Source organism: Pimephales promelas, chromosome 14 (assembly GCF_988280905.1).
Source record: "Pimephales promelas chromosome 14, fPimPro1.hap1.1, whole genome shotgun sequence".
In the NCBI taxonomy this organism is placed as follows: Eukaryota; Metazoa; Chordata; class Actinopteri; order Cypriniformes; family Leuciscidae; genus Pimephales; species Pimephales promelas.
Genome location: NC_142782.1, coordinates 28,907,736 through 28,923,559, shown reverse-complemented (window position 1 = coordinate 28,923,559; position 15,824 = coordinate 28,907,736). Strand labels below are relative to the sequence as shown.

The following is a 15,824-nucleotide window of genomic DNA, read 5'->3' as shown; positions in this document are numbered from 1 at the left end:
CAGATGGGTAACGTTAAATTGTTTTTTTTTTCTTCTAAATTGACGCTTTATGTTCGCCAAACCCACACAAGGATATAATTAGCTAGAACTATGCACGTTCACAATTATTTAGATGAGATGTGGTGGAGGGAGGGTCTAGCTAGCCTCCGATTTGTTTGAAAATATTCCGAACGTCAACAACACCCAGGATCGCTCAGAGAACCTTTAAGTTCATTACAGAAGTACAACAGAGACAATTTTTCATGCAGTTTTGTTTTTTAACCGCTAGAGGGCTAAAAGTTGCTTAGGCAATTTTCAGACTGCTAGCAAAAATCTGCTAGCAAAAAAAAGGATTTTAAAAGGCTGGACACCAAATCTAATTCAAAACACATTTTGGTTTGGACATCAGGGAACCTCACGATGCCAATTCTGCACTGCAAATAAGTCAGGCCACTTATTTGGTGAGAAAAATTATGCACATCCATTTTTTTTCCGCATCCGTTTTAAAAGCCTTGTCACACACATTGGTACGCCTACATCGTTACCAAAGCAATGCAGATAGGTTGGTTATGTCTGGACCATAGACTGTAAATAACACAAAAGGTGCGTCCCAAATCGCATTCTTGTGCACCATTCTACGTTATTTTGTTGTAAAAGAAAAAGTGCACTTTAAGTACCCGGATGATGCACTTATTTAACTGAAAAAATTATGTGTGGAACATTGGACAGTTCATGCACTGGAGTCTGAGTGTACCTTTAAAAACTGAGGGGGAAATGTCCTCTTTTTACGAAATAGATCAGTGGCGTTCATGTGTCTTGAAGCACTCGGAAGGGAAGGTGGGACCTCATGCTTTCAAAGCTAGCTTGCTATTGCTAGCCTCTCCAGAATTGCCTACCAAACCTATAAATGGTTAAATACAAATCAGGCAGGAATTCCAGTAGCACCTCAATGCAGAACATAAGATCCACGGGGAGGAGTCGGATCACGATCCAAGGGGTGGAGATGGGTAAGATTAGGGTTGGGTTTAGGGATTAGGGGTGGGTTTAGGGATCAGGGGGCGGAGTTGGTTAGGTTTAGGTGTATGTAAGGTGGGAGGAGTTGGATCTGGATCCGACTCCTCCCCATGGATTTCATGTTCCGCAGTGAGGACCATCTCGGAATTTGGAGCTGTGGCATAAAGATAGATTTGTGGGAACCCATGTGATTTGGTGAAGATGTGATTTTTGGGCTCGTTAATGCAATTAATCTTAAAGGAGCTTGTTTTTGTAAAAAAAAAAAAAAAGTATCAAAATAGTATTTAATTATGTAAGGATATATTTAAAATATATGTTAATATATTTAAATATGGGAATCATTATCTTTACCATGTTATGCAGTAAATTTGAATATTGTGCATAGCCTATCGTTTTTGACCAATTTTGGCCTGTTTTCACACAAACTATTATAAGGCTTTATAAAACTTGGAATATAGTGCACGAGTCAAATGAACTAGGCCTACTTTTATGATACTTTTACATTGCTTTTGTGCACTTTGAAGATTGAAACCTTCAGTTGTCATTCATTGTAATTGCTTGGAAAAGAGCAACCTTTACAATTCTTTAGAATTTCTTCCTATTGTGTTCCTCAAAAGAAGGAAAAACGGGATCAAAATGATGACCGAATTTTCATTTTAACCCCTTATGTGCACGAGGAAAAAGAGGAACTGAAAGAAACAGCCATCTTGAACCACGCCAGTCATCTTCCTACTTAATTTTACAAGATAAAGAGCTTATTCGGATAATTGTGCCATATTCAACAGTAGTTTCAGTTCTGATTATCTAAATGTCATTTAAAATGGCATTTTAATACCAACAGCTCATGGTAAATTTACTAGCACTGTCGATTATTTGATGTATTTGACCGTAATCTCTGTGTATGGAGCGCCATCAAGTGGACATATTTAAAACACACACTATGCATTAACTGAGCTGTTGAATCAGATTTCTTGTGCAAAGCTCAGGGAACTGGTTTTCGGAGGTGTTAATAGGTCTCTGCTACATGGTAAAGCTGTTTATTTAGGCTTTGCAGGCTCTTGTTAAGTTAAACTACATCATGGCCTTTGCTGGAAGAACAAAGTTTAATTAAGGCCAACCTGGAAACCTCGGTTGTTGGATGAAGTCGCAAAACAAATGGTTCAGTGAATATTGAAGGAGAATGACTCGACGCCTAAGAGTGTGAAAGGCAGGTCACAGACAGCTGACTAAATGTTTTTACTATTTATGAAGTGCTCTAATCATCATCTGCACTCACAACATGACAAGTTTATCTTTATTTGCATATGTACGTATGATCAAAATAATATTTTCAATTTCATTACAATAGTCATAAGTATAAATTAAAAAGAACAATTATTTACAAAGAAATACACCTATTTATTATTTATAAACACAATAACACTATATTTACAGTATAAACAGTTTGTCATAAACATCATCAAAATGCACCGAATGATGTCTGGAGACAAATTCTATCGTACATAAAGTCTTCCGTCGTTTTTTTGTACAGCATGCCAATATATATCATTCACTGACTCTGTCCTCGTGTCTTTGGAGCTCAGGTAGCCAAGGATGGAGTTAACAGCCCAGAGACTGACCCCTACTAGGCACAAACAAAGATGTGGGGTTTTCCATGCCGATGTGGTGAGCTGGGTGTGGATCAAGAAGGCGACAACTGCCAAAGTCCCCTAAATGGATACAGATTCATACATGCTTAATGAATATTGGCATTTCTTAATTGTTGAGTTCTACAGAATGTTGCAGTGTTTATTATTGAAGTCCCCCTGTAGTCAATCATTTTTGATCACCAAAATTATATATTTAATTGTTTTTTTCCTGTGAAAAAAAAATCTAGTAGCTTGAATGAAACTCAACGCCTTTGACTCATTTAGTATACGCGTAAAATTCATTAATATTTAAATTAGCCCCGCCTCCATTCACTCGGTCAACTTTTTTATATGCTTAATTTTTTTTCTTTTGTGGAAAACATAATACGTTTTTAGCATTCTCTGATGAATGGTAAGTTCAAAAGAAGGGCATTTATTTAAAGTAGATTCATTTTTGTAACATTATAACTATCCTGACCATCACTTTTGATCAATTTAATGCATCCTTGATTAATAAAAGTATAAATTTCTGTGTTATAGTGTATCTTTGATTTTATTTTTAACAAAACACACCTGGCAATATATACTATATGAATATATATATGTAAAAATGTACTTATTTTAATATATATATATGACAGAATTAACCTGACTGCATTAAATTACACCAACACAGGTCATTTTAAGTTTTAAACGAAGTACAGATATTTCACTTTTTGCAGTTGCTACAATTTGCTTAATCGTGTGAAATCATCTAGGAACAAATATGTTGTCAGAACAAATTGCAAAGTCTGCAATATGTTCTGACAATATGACTTACCACAGCTCGGCAGCTAAAGACTGATACTTCATTGGTTGCCATTTGTTTCTGAGTGGTAAAAGAAACAAAGCTGTCTCCAACCATCATGGCTCCAAATGCACGTGTGAGATGAAGATTATCCTCAGATCCACTAATCTACAATGGATTGATACACAATTGATTAATATCTATGGATACTAGATGAAATTGAGCTTATAAATTTGTGCTATAATTGATGACATCACTGTTTTCTCCAGAGCTTCTTTACAGATTTCTCATATCATATTTGATTAACTTTATTGAACGCAACTGAATCAATACTGAACTGACCTCAGCTAAACACTGTCACTGTTTTCGTTTTAGAGCTGCTTTATGTCAGCATTAAACTCTGTTTTGCATTCCAAAATCATTATGTTTCTGTTCATCACTGTAAAGCTGGTTTGAAACAATCTGTATATAACACGCTATATAAATAAAGGAGACTTGACTTCCATCAAACATAGTCCAAGGTTTTTACCTGTGACCCAAGTAGCCATCCTGGAAAAACCAACCACATGAGGCCAAAAATGAAGTTGGCAAAAAAATCCATTTGAAGGAAAAAGCTCTGGGGATTACTGAGCCGTTCAGATCGTTTCAAACAGCCTTTCAGCTGATTGTGATCTAAGATCAAAAGAATCAAACTGCTTAGAAGAAAGAACAAGAACACCGCCATATCCACCATTGGAAGCTGGAGAGTATAAGAGAACAGAAAGTCAGGAGCACTGCATTTTACATTCGTCTTCAGATCATACCAAAGTGACTTGTTATAATTGAATGCACACATTAGGTTTTCATTTAACATACATGTTTAAGATCTCCTCCTTGAATGCATCCCTCTCTGCAGACTCCGAACAATGAAAGGAAAGCCTGTATAAAAAAACATTTAAAAATTGTATTTAATTCATTTTTTGAAAATGCATTAAATGTCACAATAAATACTAAACTGATGCGCCATTTAAATACTACAGTCACAGACACTAGTTCAAAAGTTTGTGTTGCATTTGCTTAATCAGAAAAAAAGTTATATTTGAAATTTTTACAATGTAAGAAAACTGTTTTCTATTTTATTATATTTTCAGCATCATTACTTCAGTGTCACGTGATTCTTCAGAAATCATTCTCATGCTGATTTGGTGCTCAAGGACATTTGTTATTATTATTACCAATGTTGAAAATGTTTTCAGTATTCTTTGATGGATAGAAAGTTCAAAATAATTTATCTGAAATATAAATAGTTTTAAACTGCTCTTGCAAATCACTTTTGATCAATATAATGCATCGTTGATGAATAAAAGTATTGAAACTGAGTAGCCTATTAGGCCTAATTTATAAAAATAAAATCTTACGCTACTGACCCGAAACTTTTGAAGGCTAATGTATGAAGAATACATTATTTGTCTGACTTAATTATAAACATAACACACCTGGCAATATACTACAGAAATACACTGTAAAAAATGTCAGTTAAAAAAAATATTAGGCCTATATGACAGAATTAACCTGACTGCATTAAGTAACACACAGTTTACAATTTTAAAGGGAGATCCTCCCCTAACCCTTAAAATAGGCTAAATGTTGGTGTAAAGTCATTAGGTAGGCCAAGCCTATTTTTAGATTAGGCTGACAAACAATATATTTCTTAATGTATATTGAGCTTGTGAATTGTACTTACCACAAGCCTTGATAAGGAATGAGCAGAGAGAGAAAGTGGATGGTTGTTGCTTTTAAAGAAAATGAACTTAACATTACTGGCAACCCACACACACACGAGTGAGCGCGTTACTTCAAACTGCGCGCTTCCGTCACTGACGCTTTCCTGCAACACACAAGCGTAAGTTCGCTTTACAAAAATATTACCATAGCAACAATCATTTCAGCAAATATGCACAATAAGTTACTACATTGTATTACAATAGAACAAAACAAATCTGTAACTTCCAAGCGGCGTCGGCTACAAAGAAACTTTTCTTGTGTTTAGAGAAGCGTTGCGTTTTTACAACGCGCGTGTCACGTAATGACGCGTCTGGTGCGTTCTGTTTCATTCAAATTGTTTTGAGTGAACAACTTGCCTTTATGACTTTCAGCATTCATTTTTTTTTTCAGTTTCAAAACTAATTTATTTTCTATTTTAAAGAAAACAGTTTGCCATTTTGCAGGCATTTTCATACAAAACGATTAGTTTGCTTTCACTTATTAACATTTACAAACACATTACTGTATTAGGCTACATGGTTTCACTCACATAACAAGTAGCCTAAATTAAAGACCCACCTCTGAGGGAAAAGCCAAACTGGAACACATCCGATACGCGATGCTGAGTAGCAGTCCTACCACAAGTTCGGCTGAAATAACTTGACTTCCAATTACTTTCTCCCTGGTATTTTTCATGTTTGATTCACAGTCCGAGTTGAGGGGTTAAACAATGTTTTCAGTGCGACGAGGAACGGCATTTGTAGCCCACTGGCAAAGCCCTCACATACCCTTACGTCAGCATGCCCTTACAAAACCTAATTATGAAACTCACTGGAGGGGTTCCTCGGTTCTGTTAAGTAACACGGTGCAGCTGATGGCGACTTCATGCTCTTCTGGCTGCAGACACTAGGGGTGTTACGTAAAAATCAACGGGGATAAAAACCTACTGGCCGCGGGGTGCATTCAGGACATGATTCAGGACCTCAGCAGATAAGGAAAAGGAAGAGTGAATTTCATGAAATTTTGAAACATAGCCTTGTATTAGACTGTTAAACCATAAAGATATAGCCAACGTTTCAAAATTATTTACAATGTTTCCTCAGAAAATATAGAGAATTAAAGCAAAATAAATCAAATCCACACATAAATAAATTATACAATGAACGATATGGAAATGTTTAGACATAATTAGGCTATGACAGTTTTGGCCCTCCCTGATTGTGTAAAGTTAAACACCCTTATGTATCAGATTTTTTGGCAACCCTTCACTCACTAGTAAAGCAGCTTAAAGCAAAACATTCCTCACATGATTTATTTTCTTTAATTTTTTTTTTTTTTTACATGTTAAGCAACCTACCTCTTGGATAAGAGCCAGAGAATTAGTCTAGCTGACACTGCAGAACAAATTATCTTAATTATTATTATTTTTAACAGTTAACATTCTTCTCATTATTTTTTTAAATAAAATTTGACTTTAAAATGTAACAATATGATATCATTATATTGGTTGTGGCTAAATCTGTCATTCAATGGTGTAGGAGGGCAGTTTCAGAGATTGAGAACCAAGAGTGACGTACATAAGCCTATCAGATAATGCACTGCTGACCACCTGTAGGCGTTTTAACCGATTTTTAGCCTTCACAGATGTAGTATGTGGTGCTAACACAGTCAGTGTTGATTGACAGGAAGCACCCTATCAGCAATCAAATTAAATCTGTCAATGAGAAGTAACGTCCTTAAAAAAAACTGATCTATTTAATTGGGAAAGAATGGACAAACGATAAATAACGAACAAATAAAAGCAATCAATAAGAAACAAATAATCATTTTTGTGCATAGCTATAGCATTAACTTCAGTAAATAATATTAACAAGAAAAATGGATATATTCATACATCAGCACATGACCAAGACCAGTAGAATTTACAGAATATGCATAAAATGATGCATAAATATATATTTAAGTCTTGCTCAAGTCTGTGGTCCACACCCGATATCATGATTTCTGAACTTCTCTGTATCACTGTACTTTTGTTCCTGGGCAAACACACATTGCAATAGGTTTGTCACACTGACGTAAACAAATGCAGAACAGTGAAAGGGAAATGCAGCGTCCAGTCACATGATCTTACCATAGAAACTGAGAGGATGGTAGAGATTTAATCTTTATCGTAATATACATTTACACTATATACACACTTTTGAAGAGAAATTAATGCATTTACATCATGGATCATTCAGAAAGATAAACATAGTTACAACCATATTGAACTGTCTTACAACAAGTGTGTGTGTGTGTGCTGTAAGACCATTATTTATTATAATAATAGCATTTGGTTATTTTAAGGATCATGAATGGTGAAGCTTCGGCCAGTCTTGAAATAGTTCTCAATTTCCTCCAGAGTTCGGCCTTTAGTTTCTGGCACACATTTAGCAGTGAAAATTATATTTACTACCGAGACGACACAGAAGAACAGGAAAGGTGCAAAAAGTCCATAGGCTTCCTACATGAAAAGATGTGAAAAGTTTGCCTTTTACAATTAGACTGTTAACCATTTAAAATTAGATAAGAAACACCATGTATAATATGAGTAAATAAGATCAGCCTGTATTATCTTTTGAATGACCTTGAATAAGGATGTTGCCAAGTTCAGATCATAAAAATATATATATATTCATTTCCTGTTTCTATGCGTGTATAAATAGATTTATCTCACCACCACATGCATGAAGATTTGAGTCAGAACAAAGGCCGTGATCCAGCTAACACCAACACACAAACCAGATGCTATACCACGTGCACCCAAGGGTAAGATCTCTGACATTAGCAGCCATGTGATTGGCCCCCAACCCATGGCATAACCTGCATGGCAAAGTAATCAGTAATGTTATATTGCATGTTATTCTACATGAGAAAATAGAACTAGAACTAATTCTACGGGCAAATTCACACAGCATAGTGCAGACAAACCACCAGATTACAGTGCGTCACTCACTTCTCAGACATTTCATGAACTGACAAATGAACGATCAATCGGCAAAAACAAACGGTGCCCAAATCCACATGGTGATCAACACTGATCCGATGAAGTGTGTCTGTTGCTGTTGGTTGGCACCTGTCAGTTAACTGTGAATTGGCTTTATAAGTAAGAATTTATAATTCTGTAAAGTACGTAATCCAGTCAAAATGGCCTCCCTGTAAAGTCCCTTTTAAGCCATTTCGAAATAATAATGTTAAGCAATAACAATTAAAGTGTCATAATAATCAAGTTTAAACAAAAAGATTCTACAGTAAGTAAAAGCAAACATGAACAAACAACCGGAAACTCACCAAAAATGATGACCATAGTGCTAATGAGAGGAATTAGAGTAATTGGATCGAAGGCTGGGCCCGTTGAGCCTCCATGGGGGCTCTTCAACCCCTCTGTTAAGGTAAGATTGCCTGGGCTGCATGGTGTTTTGTGGGTGTACATGGTCATTGAAAGCATGGCTATAAACATCAAAAATCCTAAAGGAAGAAAATAAGATATTTTATTCATTTATCTATTTCCAATTAATTAAATTGACCAAGTAGGCTACTTTGTTTTATTCTACACAAACCTGAAGTGAAGAGCAAAGCTTTTCGACCTGCTTTGTCCATCAAACTGGCTGCAATAGCGACAGAGATCAATCTTACAGCTCCCACTAATGCTGCATCATATTTCGGTTCCTGAATGACAACTTTTTTTAAAACTTTTTTTTGTGTAAATGTGCTTTCAGTTTCTTTTTCATGGCAATAAATATGTAAATATACTTTCTGTGACATACCAGTGATATAGCAGTCATGTGGAAGATGGGCTCCAAATATACCAGAATTGGGGTTATACCAGTCAACTGCTGCAGAAATCTCATGAAGACTGAGATTAGGATTGGTTTATAGTATAAAGGGGTTTTAAGATCACTCCATTGTGCCCCCTGTTGGTGAAAAGATGCATTTCATTTAAAATTGTATTTTTCTATAATGATTTTTTTTTTTTTAGAAGAATACATTTTAAATCAAACAACAATTGTCAGCCCCAATTTCAAAGAACATTAAATCTTTCAATTCAATCGTACAATTTGTTTTGGCTTAAATTCACATGCATCAAAAATTTAAGCAGCTTTTTTACCTTAAAGGAGTAGTTCATTTCAGAATAAACTGATAATTTACTCACCCCCACGTCATCCAAGATGTTCATGTGTTTCTATCTTCAGTTGAAAAGAAATTAAGGTTTTTAAAGGAAAACATTCCAGGATTTTTTTTCTCTAGTTCTCGATCAACGGTTTGAAGGTCCAAATTGCAGTTTCAATGCAGCTTCAAAGCCTCTACACGATCTCAGACGAGGAATAAGGAGAATAAGGAATACTAGGAATACGTGAATAGGCGGAAGTACCGACCTAGTGTGTACAAAGCGAATGTGCAAAGACTAATTTGGACCGGAAACCGGAACTGGCATGACGTGATTACTTAATGCGTGGCGCATCGCAGAGCTAGTGCCAGATGAGCATAAATGTTTTTTTTTATTGTTTTTTTTAATAACAGATCATTTCGCTAGATGAGACCCTTATTCCTCGGCTGGGATTGTTTAGAGGCTTTGAAGCTGCATTGAAACTGTAATATGGACCTTCAAACTGTTGGACCCCATTGAAGTCCACTATATAGAGAAAAATCCTGGAATATTTTCCACAAAAATCTTCATTTCTTTTCAACTGAAGAAAGAAAGACATGAACATCTTGTATCAGATGTGGGGGTGAGTAAGTTATCAGGAAATTTTAATTACTAATCCTAATTAAGCTGTCTGATTATTGAAGTTTGTGATTAAACATATGGAACAAAGACCCCATTCTCCCTAATTAACTCTATTTGCATGACCATGGCAAAACTGCCCTGATAATATGATGTAATCCACTGTAATGTGTGCTTTACCTGAGAGTTGATACTGCGCTCGATCTTACTGAACTCAGTCAAGTAATCAGAATTGGGGCCCCTCAGCCATTTTAGCGATTTCACTGCTTTTTCTCTGTTTCCTTTCATGGTGAGGTAACGTGGGGAGGTTGGCATGAAGCAAAGCAAAATCATCATGATAATCACGGGGACCTCCCCAGCCACAGCCAGCCATCTCCACGGCAATATCAAGCCTGAAGAGAGACCATAAAACAGCATCATTCAAAGGACGTATTAGGAAATTCTTGAAAGTGTTGGAGAAAGTATTTTTTATACAACCAAAACAACCTGAAAAATATGAGCTCTCTTACCAAGAGCGTAGAGTGCAAGACTTCCAAAGACAGCTGTGATCTGAGGACATGAACCCAGCGCACCCCTCACAGATGGGTGTGAAATCTCCGACACATACACCTGTTTGAAAAAAAAAAAAAATCATCAGCTGATGTCAATGAGACTGTGATGGCCACACTAGCAACAACACAATGTTTACACGGAATCGATTCTGAAGAGAAAACGCAAAAGTGGCGTTATCACTTTTTATTCTGCGTTTAGACGAGCGTTTTGGGTGTGAAATCCGCGTGCAGATGGTAACGCAAAAGTCTGTGAAATTCAATGTAGGTTAAGTGAGTGCATACTACAACACCACCAAGCCCGCGCGCCTGCTTACAACCTTCACTGTCAAGCAGACCTTTGCGTTTTTACCATTTACACGGGAACGCGGCGGAGGAACGTTTTAAAGATTTCCACTCTGGAGGGTGGTTTCACTTTTTTTCGTTTTTAAGCACCAAAAACTCCGTCGCCGTGTAAGGCACATCCTATCAAATATTTTTTACGTTTTCACCCGCGAGCGTTTTCGTGTAGGTGTAAACAGGGCCTGAAACTTCAACTCACGGTGGTAACTTTCATTTGTTTGGAGCACATTACATATTGTACAAAATAAATAACTGGACACATACAGTTTTATTAGTTATTTGACTTGGTTTTCTGTTTTGGGGCACACATTTAGTTAACTTTGTCAATTTAGCTAACTTCAGGTTCATTATCTTTAAGTTATGTTTTGTGAAGTTAATGTTCTTTTTGAGTTACCAGTTCCTGCTGGGGAGTTGCTGTTGGTGGTCTCCGGCTGAGTGACAGGCAAAAGGGTTTGCAACTGACTCTCAGCTGTTTAAATAGGGGAATGGCTAATTGGACTGCACCATATGTTCCCATTTCATAGGGGTGGCAGAGTGTTACATTTTTGAGTTTTGTTCGTTTTCTTTGCTATTTATACTTTGTTATGATTTATTTGATTGATTTACCCTTAGTTCATATACAGTAGCGTTGGTTTGACATGTGTTGTAATTATTGTGGTTTGTTTATATGTTATGTATTTGTCTACCCCCTTTTGTGTCAGAATGGCCTGTTTAGATAGGAAGGGAAAAAGGAGGGGAATGATCCAAAATTTGAAAAAGGAAAGAGTAATGTTTGATTTAGTAGAAATTTTTAGGAAAATTTTAAAGAAAAGTGTTATGGATTTGTTTTGCATTTTTTTAGAATGATATAATTGAGAGGATTTAATTTTATGTATATATATATATATTTTGACACATAAGACGTGTGTGTAACCAACGCATTCTCATCCCAAGGCGTCATATACGACGCTTTTGCCAAAGCGTATACATCCAGCGCACATGGCACCCTTTAGCATTAATATAACACACACAGATTATGGGTAGGTTTAGGCCTTGGGTAGGGTTAGGGTTAGACCACTAGCAGGTGCCTTCTGCCCCAAATATATATGCGTCTCATATTGACGCTAAAAGGGTGCCATGTGCATTGGATGTCTATGCTTTGGCAAAAGCGTTGTATATGACGCCTTGGGATGAGAACGGACTCTAAAAGATGGAATTTTAATTAATGAAATGTCTAATGGGTCTCTGTGAGGGACCAAGCTGGCAGGCATGAGGAGTCAAAAAATATATTTTCAAAAATATAAGTTTTTATTTCCAAAAAAAAAAAAAAATGTAAAAAAAGAGTAAAAATTCGGAATAATGATATGTATATATATATTTTGTATATATATATATATATATATATATATATATATTTTTTTACTCTTTTTTTACATTTTTTTTTTTTTTGGAAATAAAAACTTATATTTTTGATAAATATATCAAACTTATATAAACTTATAAATACTTATATATATATATATATATATATACATATCATTATTCCGAATTTTTACTCTTTTTTTACAGTTTTTTTTTTTTTTTGGAAATAAAAACTTATATTTTTGAAAATATATTTTTTGACTCCTCATGCCTGCCAGCTTGGTCCCTCACAGAGACCCATTAGACATTTCATTAATTAAAATTCCATATTTTAGAGTCCGTTCTCATCCCAAGGCGTCATATACAACGCTTTTGCCAAAGCATAGACATCCAATGCACATGGCACCCTTTTAGCGTCAATATGAGACGCATATATATTTGGGGCAGAAGGCACCTGCTAGTGGTCTAACCCTAACCCTACCCAAGGCCTAAACCTACCCATAATCTGTGTGTGTTATATTAATGCTAAAGGGTGCCATGTGCGCTGGATGTATACGCTTTGGCAAAAGCGTCGTATATGACGCCTTGGGATGAGAATGCGTTGGTTACACACACGTCTTATGTGTCAAAAGATCAAAGCAAATTTGATTTGTCATTCCATGACCCCTTTAACAACATGTGGTCAAACAAACATCCAATTAGTAAGCAGTCTCTACAACTGATTCATTAAAAAGTAATTTATTTGTGAATCAATGGTTGCACTGTATTTTTGAGTGAAGCCAGCAGACATGTTAAATAGCTCATGTCTGAGTATTATTTCTTGCCACCCAGTGTTTTTATCTCATCAGATTCAAATCAGACTGCACTTACTAAAAAACACAAAAATAAAGTTAATTATACTGTGGCACTGCAGATTTACTAAAGGTGTGTTCATCAATCGATGAATGGACTAAAACAGATAACTTACAGGAATGGAGCCAGCGGTGATGCCACCAGCGATGCCAGTCAGAAATCTGCCCCATAATAACATCCAGAAATTTTGTGCGGACCCCATCACAAGGAGACCTGCAGCAGATGGTACTCCAGACAACATGATGTTCATCTTTCTCCCAACGCGGTCATTGAGCACCATGGCACTAAGACCCCCTATGGCTGCTCCAATGGTGAAAATTGACTAAACGAAAGAAGAGAAACTAGCTAGACAGGATTCTGTATTCTCAGTATGTAAAACATCTTCTATATACATAAATGATCTTACACCAAACCATGATATCTGATGGATGTCCATTTGGAGCCGAGGGTCATCACCCTTTTGAAGCTGGGGGATGACAGGTGAGGGGAACACTAAGGCAAATCCAAAATTGAAATTGCCCAAAACAGCTGAAAACACAGCAAGGTAGAGCCTTCCATGTCTGAAAAGTACAAACAATCAAATGAATACAATACATGAAAAAAAATCGAAACAATATTATAAAATAAAGGACAAACAAAAAAGTCACCTTGTTTTGGTTGGTTTGTTTCTTAATAATGTGGTGGTTTCATCCGGACAGTCTGCCATCTCTCCTCTGTCTCACTCTGCAGACTGAACTGCTTTAATTCTCTAATGGGTATTTCTGAAAGGTACAGTGAAAGCAAAAGCACATTTTGCAATTCTGTAATTTCTTTAGACAGAGGGCGGACAAAGAATTAAGGAAGCAAACATCAGAACTTCCTCTCAACACAGAATAGAGTACAGTTTTACGCAACCAAAACTTTTCCCTCAGCAACCACAAGGTCATTCAGAAAGAGAACCTTCCCATGTACAGTAACGTTAGACCAATAGAGTGCCGAAGTGATGACGTCACTTTGTAGGACATGACATTGCAACTCGAAAGCTGAAAATAATCAAACAAATAACGAGTTGACAACAACACGATTCTATCTGGTCTAGAAACCATGTTTTGTAACGAAAAAACACGCAATAAAACGAACCAGAAATGACGCGAAACTGCAGAGAAGAACACAACACGCGAATATGGACGTCAGACAGAAACTAGTGCTGCACACTGTTTGCTCGACGATCTGCTCTGAGAAAAAAAAATGCAAAAAAGAAAAAGTAAGATTTACCTGGTGTCCTCAACCCATGCGTTGCTATGATTGGCTGTACTCATGACATCACTGAGATTGAGTCGCGCGACTGCGCGAGATATCTAGCATGCTAGATATTTTTCTGAGCTCGGTGACCTGTCTGCGAGCTGTCTGCGAGCTGTCTTTGATGCGTTGTTGGCTCTTTCACACTAACTGATTGGCGAGCGTTAATCGTCCGCTAATCGCCCGCGATTTGCACGCGATAACACCCTGACTTGTCGGCGACTCAACGATTTGCAAATCGGGCTTAAATCGGGCTTAAAATCACGTAGTGTGAACTAGGCTCTAGCGGCACATGGGTTCCCTCGGTCGAAAAGCAATGCATTTTCCCCATAGACTTTTGGAAAATCGCAAAAAATAAGATCTGTGTTTAACAAAGGGTTGTGACCCTTACACGTTTTGTCTATCAAGATAATCTTTACAAGTTAATCCAAAATGTATAGCCTACATATTTGAAGCCCATATAAAGATTTTAAAAAACACAATCAGACACAATAAAGTTTAAAAAAACACAAACAGGTTATACTGTGTGTTCTATGTCATAGATCAAAACGTGAAAATATTTAGAGGCTTTGTTCACCAGAGACCTTATTTCAGGCGATTTAGCAAAAACCCATTCCAAAATCCCATAGACTTTAGAGCGAGGGAACCGGTAGTACTAAAATGCTAACTCACTTCCGCGTTTTGGCCTACCGACGTCGTAACTTCGATGCTTTCAGCAGTAACAACATAAACAAACAAACAAAACAAACAAACAACATAAACAAACGGCATGTGCATTAATCTGCGCATGTGCATTAATCAACTTTACTTCCGACGGACAATCCATAACAAGTAAATAACCTTTAGTAGGCTATTAGCTGGTATTTCTTGCCTGTCAAAGAAAAGAAATGTTACTTGGCCAAACTGAAATGTGACACTACCAGACCCATTGAACAAAAATTGGAGACAATAATGTTTTTCTACCGAAGTGTCTGATTTACCACACTGTTAAAAAAAACTGTGGCGAGCGCAGCGGGGTTTTATTAGGTTAACATACAGTAGCTCTCCTTATTAGCTAGGCTTCTTACATGCTTGCTAATAACCTTTTTTCAAGGTGGGTCTCCACATTCACAGCATGTTGGATCTGTGCAGCGTTGTTTATGATACTAACCATTAAATACACAGTCAAATAGTTACAACTTTTCTCATCTTATAAATTGAAAAAAACACGGAAATCAATATGTGGCGGTCAGCGCTGATGTGGTGAGCTGCCACTATTTAAATGTATGGGAAACACTGTACCGGATATCACTCAGACAAACATAGCTAACGTTATTTTAATACCACCGTCTCCCTCTTAGGAAATCTTAACATTTTTATTTTAAAAAAATTGTGTTTGCTCCCTAGGTAAGGTTGCTCATCAACCTGCTGTCCTGCTCATCACCATAACTTTCACTGCGTTTGTAGTCAATGCCATATTATCCAGTAAACACTAATAAACAAACAGAACGGAAGTTAACTTTGGGCCAGCTCATCACCATGGCAACGCGTCTGATGTTGACTTTATG

At 36.7% G+C, this 15,824-nt stretch overlaps 2 protein-coding genes across 3 annotated transcripts; both read right to left on the bottom strand.

Annotated features, from left to right (window-relative positions):
• Positions 1-2,260: 2,260 nt before the first annotated feature.
• Positions 2,261-7,138, bottom strand: LOC120474362 (uncharacterized). 2 transcript variants are annotated; one of them, XM_039664567.2, is made up of 6 exons: positions 5,731-7,138; positions 5,132-5,275; positions 4,264-4,326; positions 3,938-4,147; positions 3,442-3,576; positions 2,261-2,702 (listed from the first exon to the last, which is right to left on the bottom strand). In XM_039664567.2, exons 1-6 carry the CDS (start codon positions 5,845-5,847, stop codon positions 2,487-2,489), a joined length of 885 nt encoding a protein of 294 aa, XP_039520501.2. In that variant the 5' UTR covers positions 5,848-7,138; the 3' UTR covers positions 2,261-2,486. The 2 variants fall into 2 exon arrangements, with proteins under 2 accessions (XP_039520501.2, XP_039520510.2); XM_039664576.2 differs by lacking the exon at positions 5,132-5,275.
• Positions 7,139-7,291: 153 nt separating this feature from the next.
• Positions 7,292-13,783, bottom strand: slc2a6 (solute carrier family 2 member 6). The gene is made up of 10 exons (XM_039664552.2): positions 13,647-13,783; positions 13,406-13,559; positions 13,115-13,321; positions 10,426-10,525; positions 10,097-10,308; positions 8,958-9,104; positions 8,751-8,859; positions 8,482-8,658; positions 7,868-8,013; positions 7,292-7,654 (listed from the first exon to the last, which is right to left on the bottom strand). Exons 1-10 carry the CDS (start codon positions 13,703-13,705, stop codon positions 7,493-7,495), a joined length of 1,473 nt encoding a protein of 490 aa, XP_039520486.2. The 5' UTR covers positions 13,706-13,783; the 3' UTR covers positions 7,292-7,492.
• Positions 13,784-15,824: the final 2,041 nt, after the last annotated feature.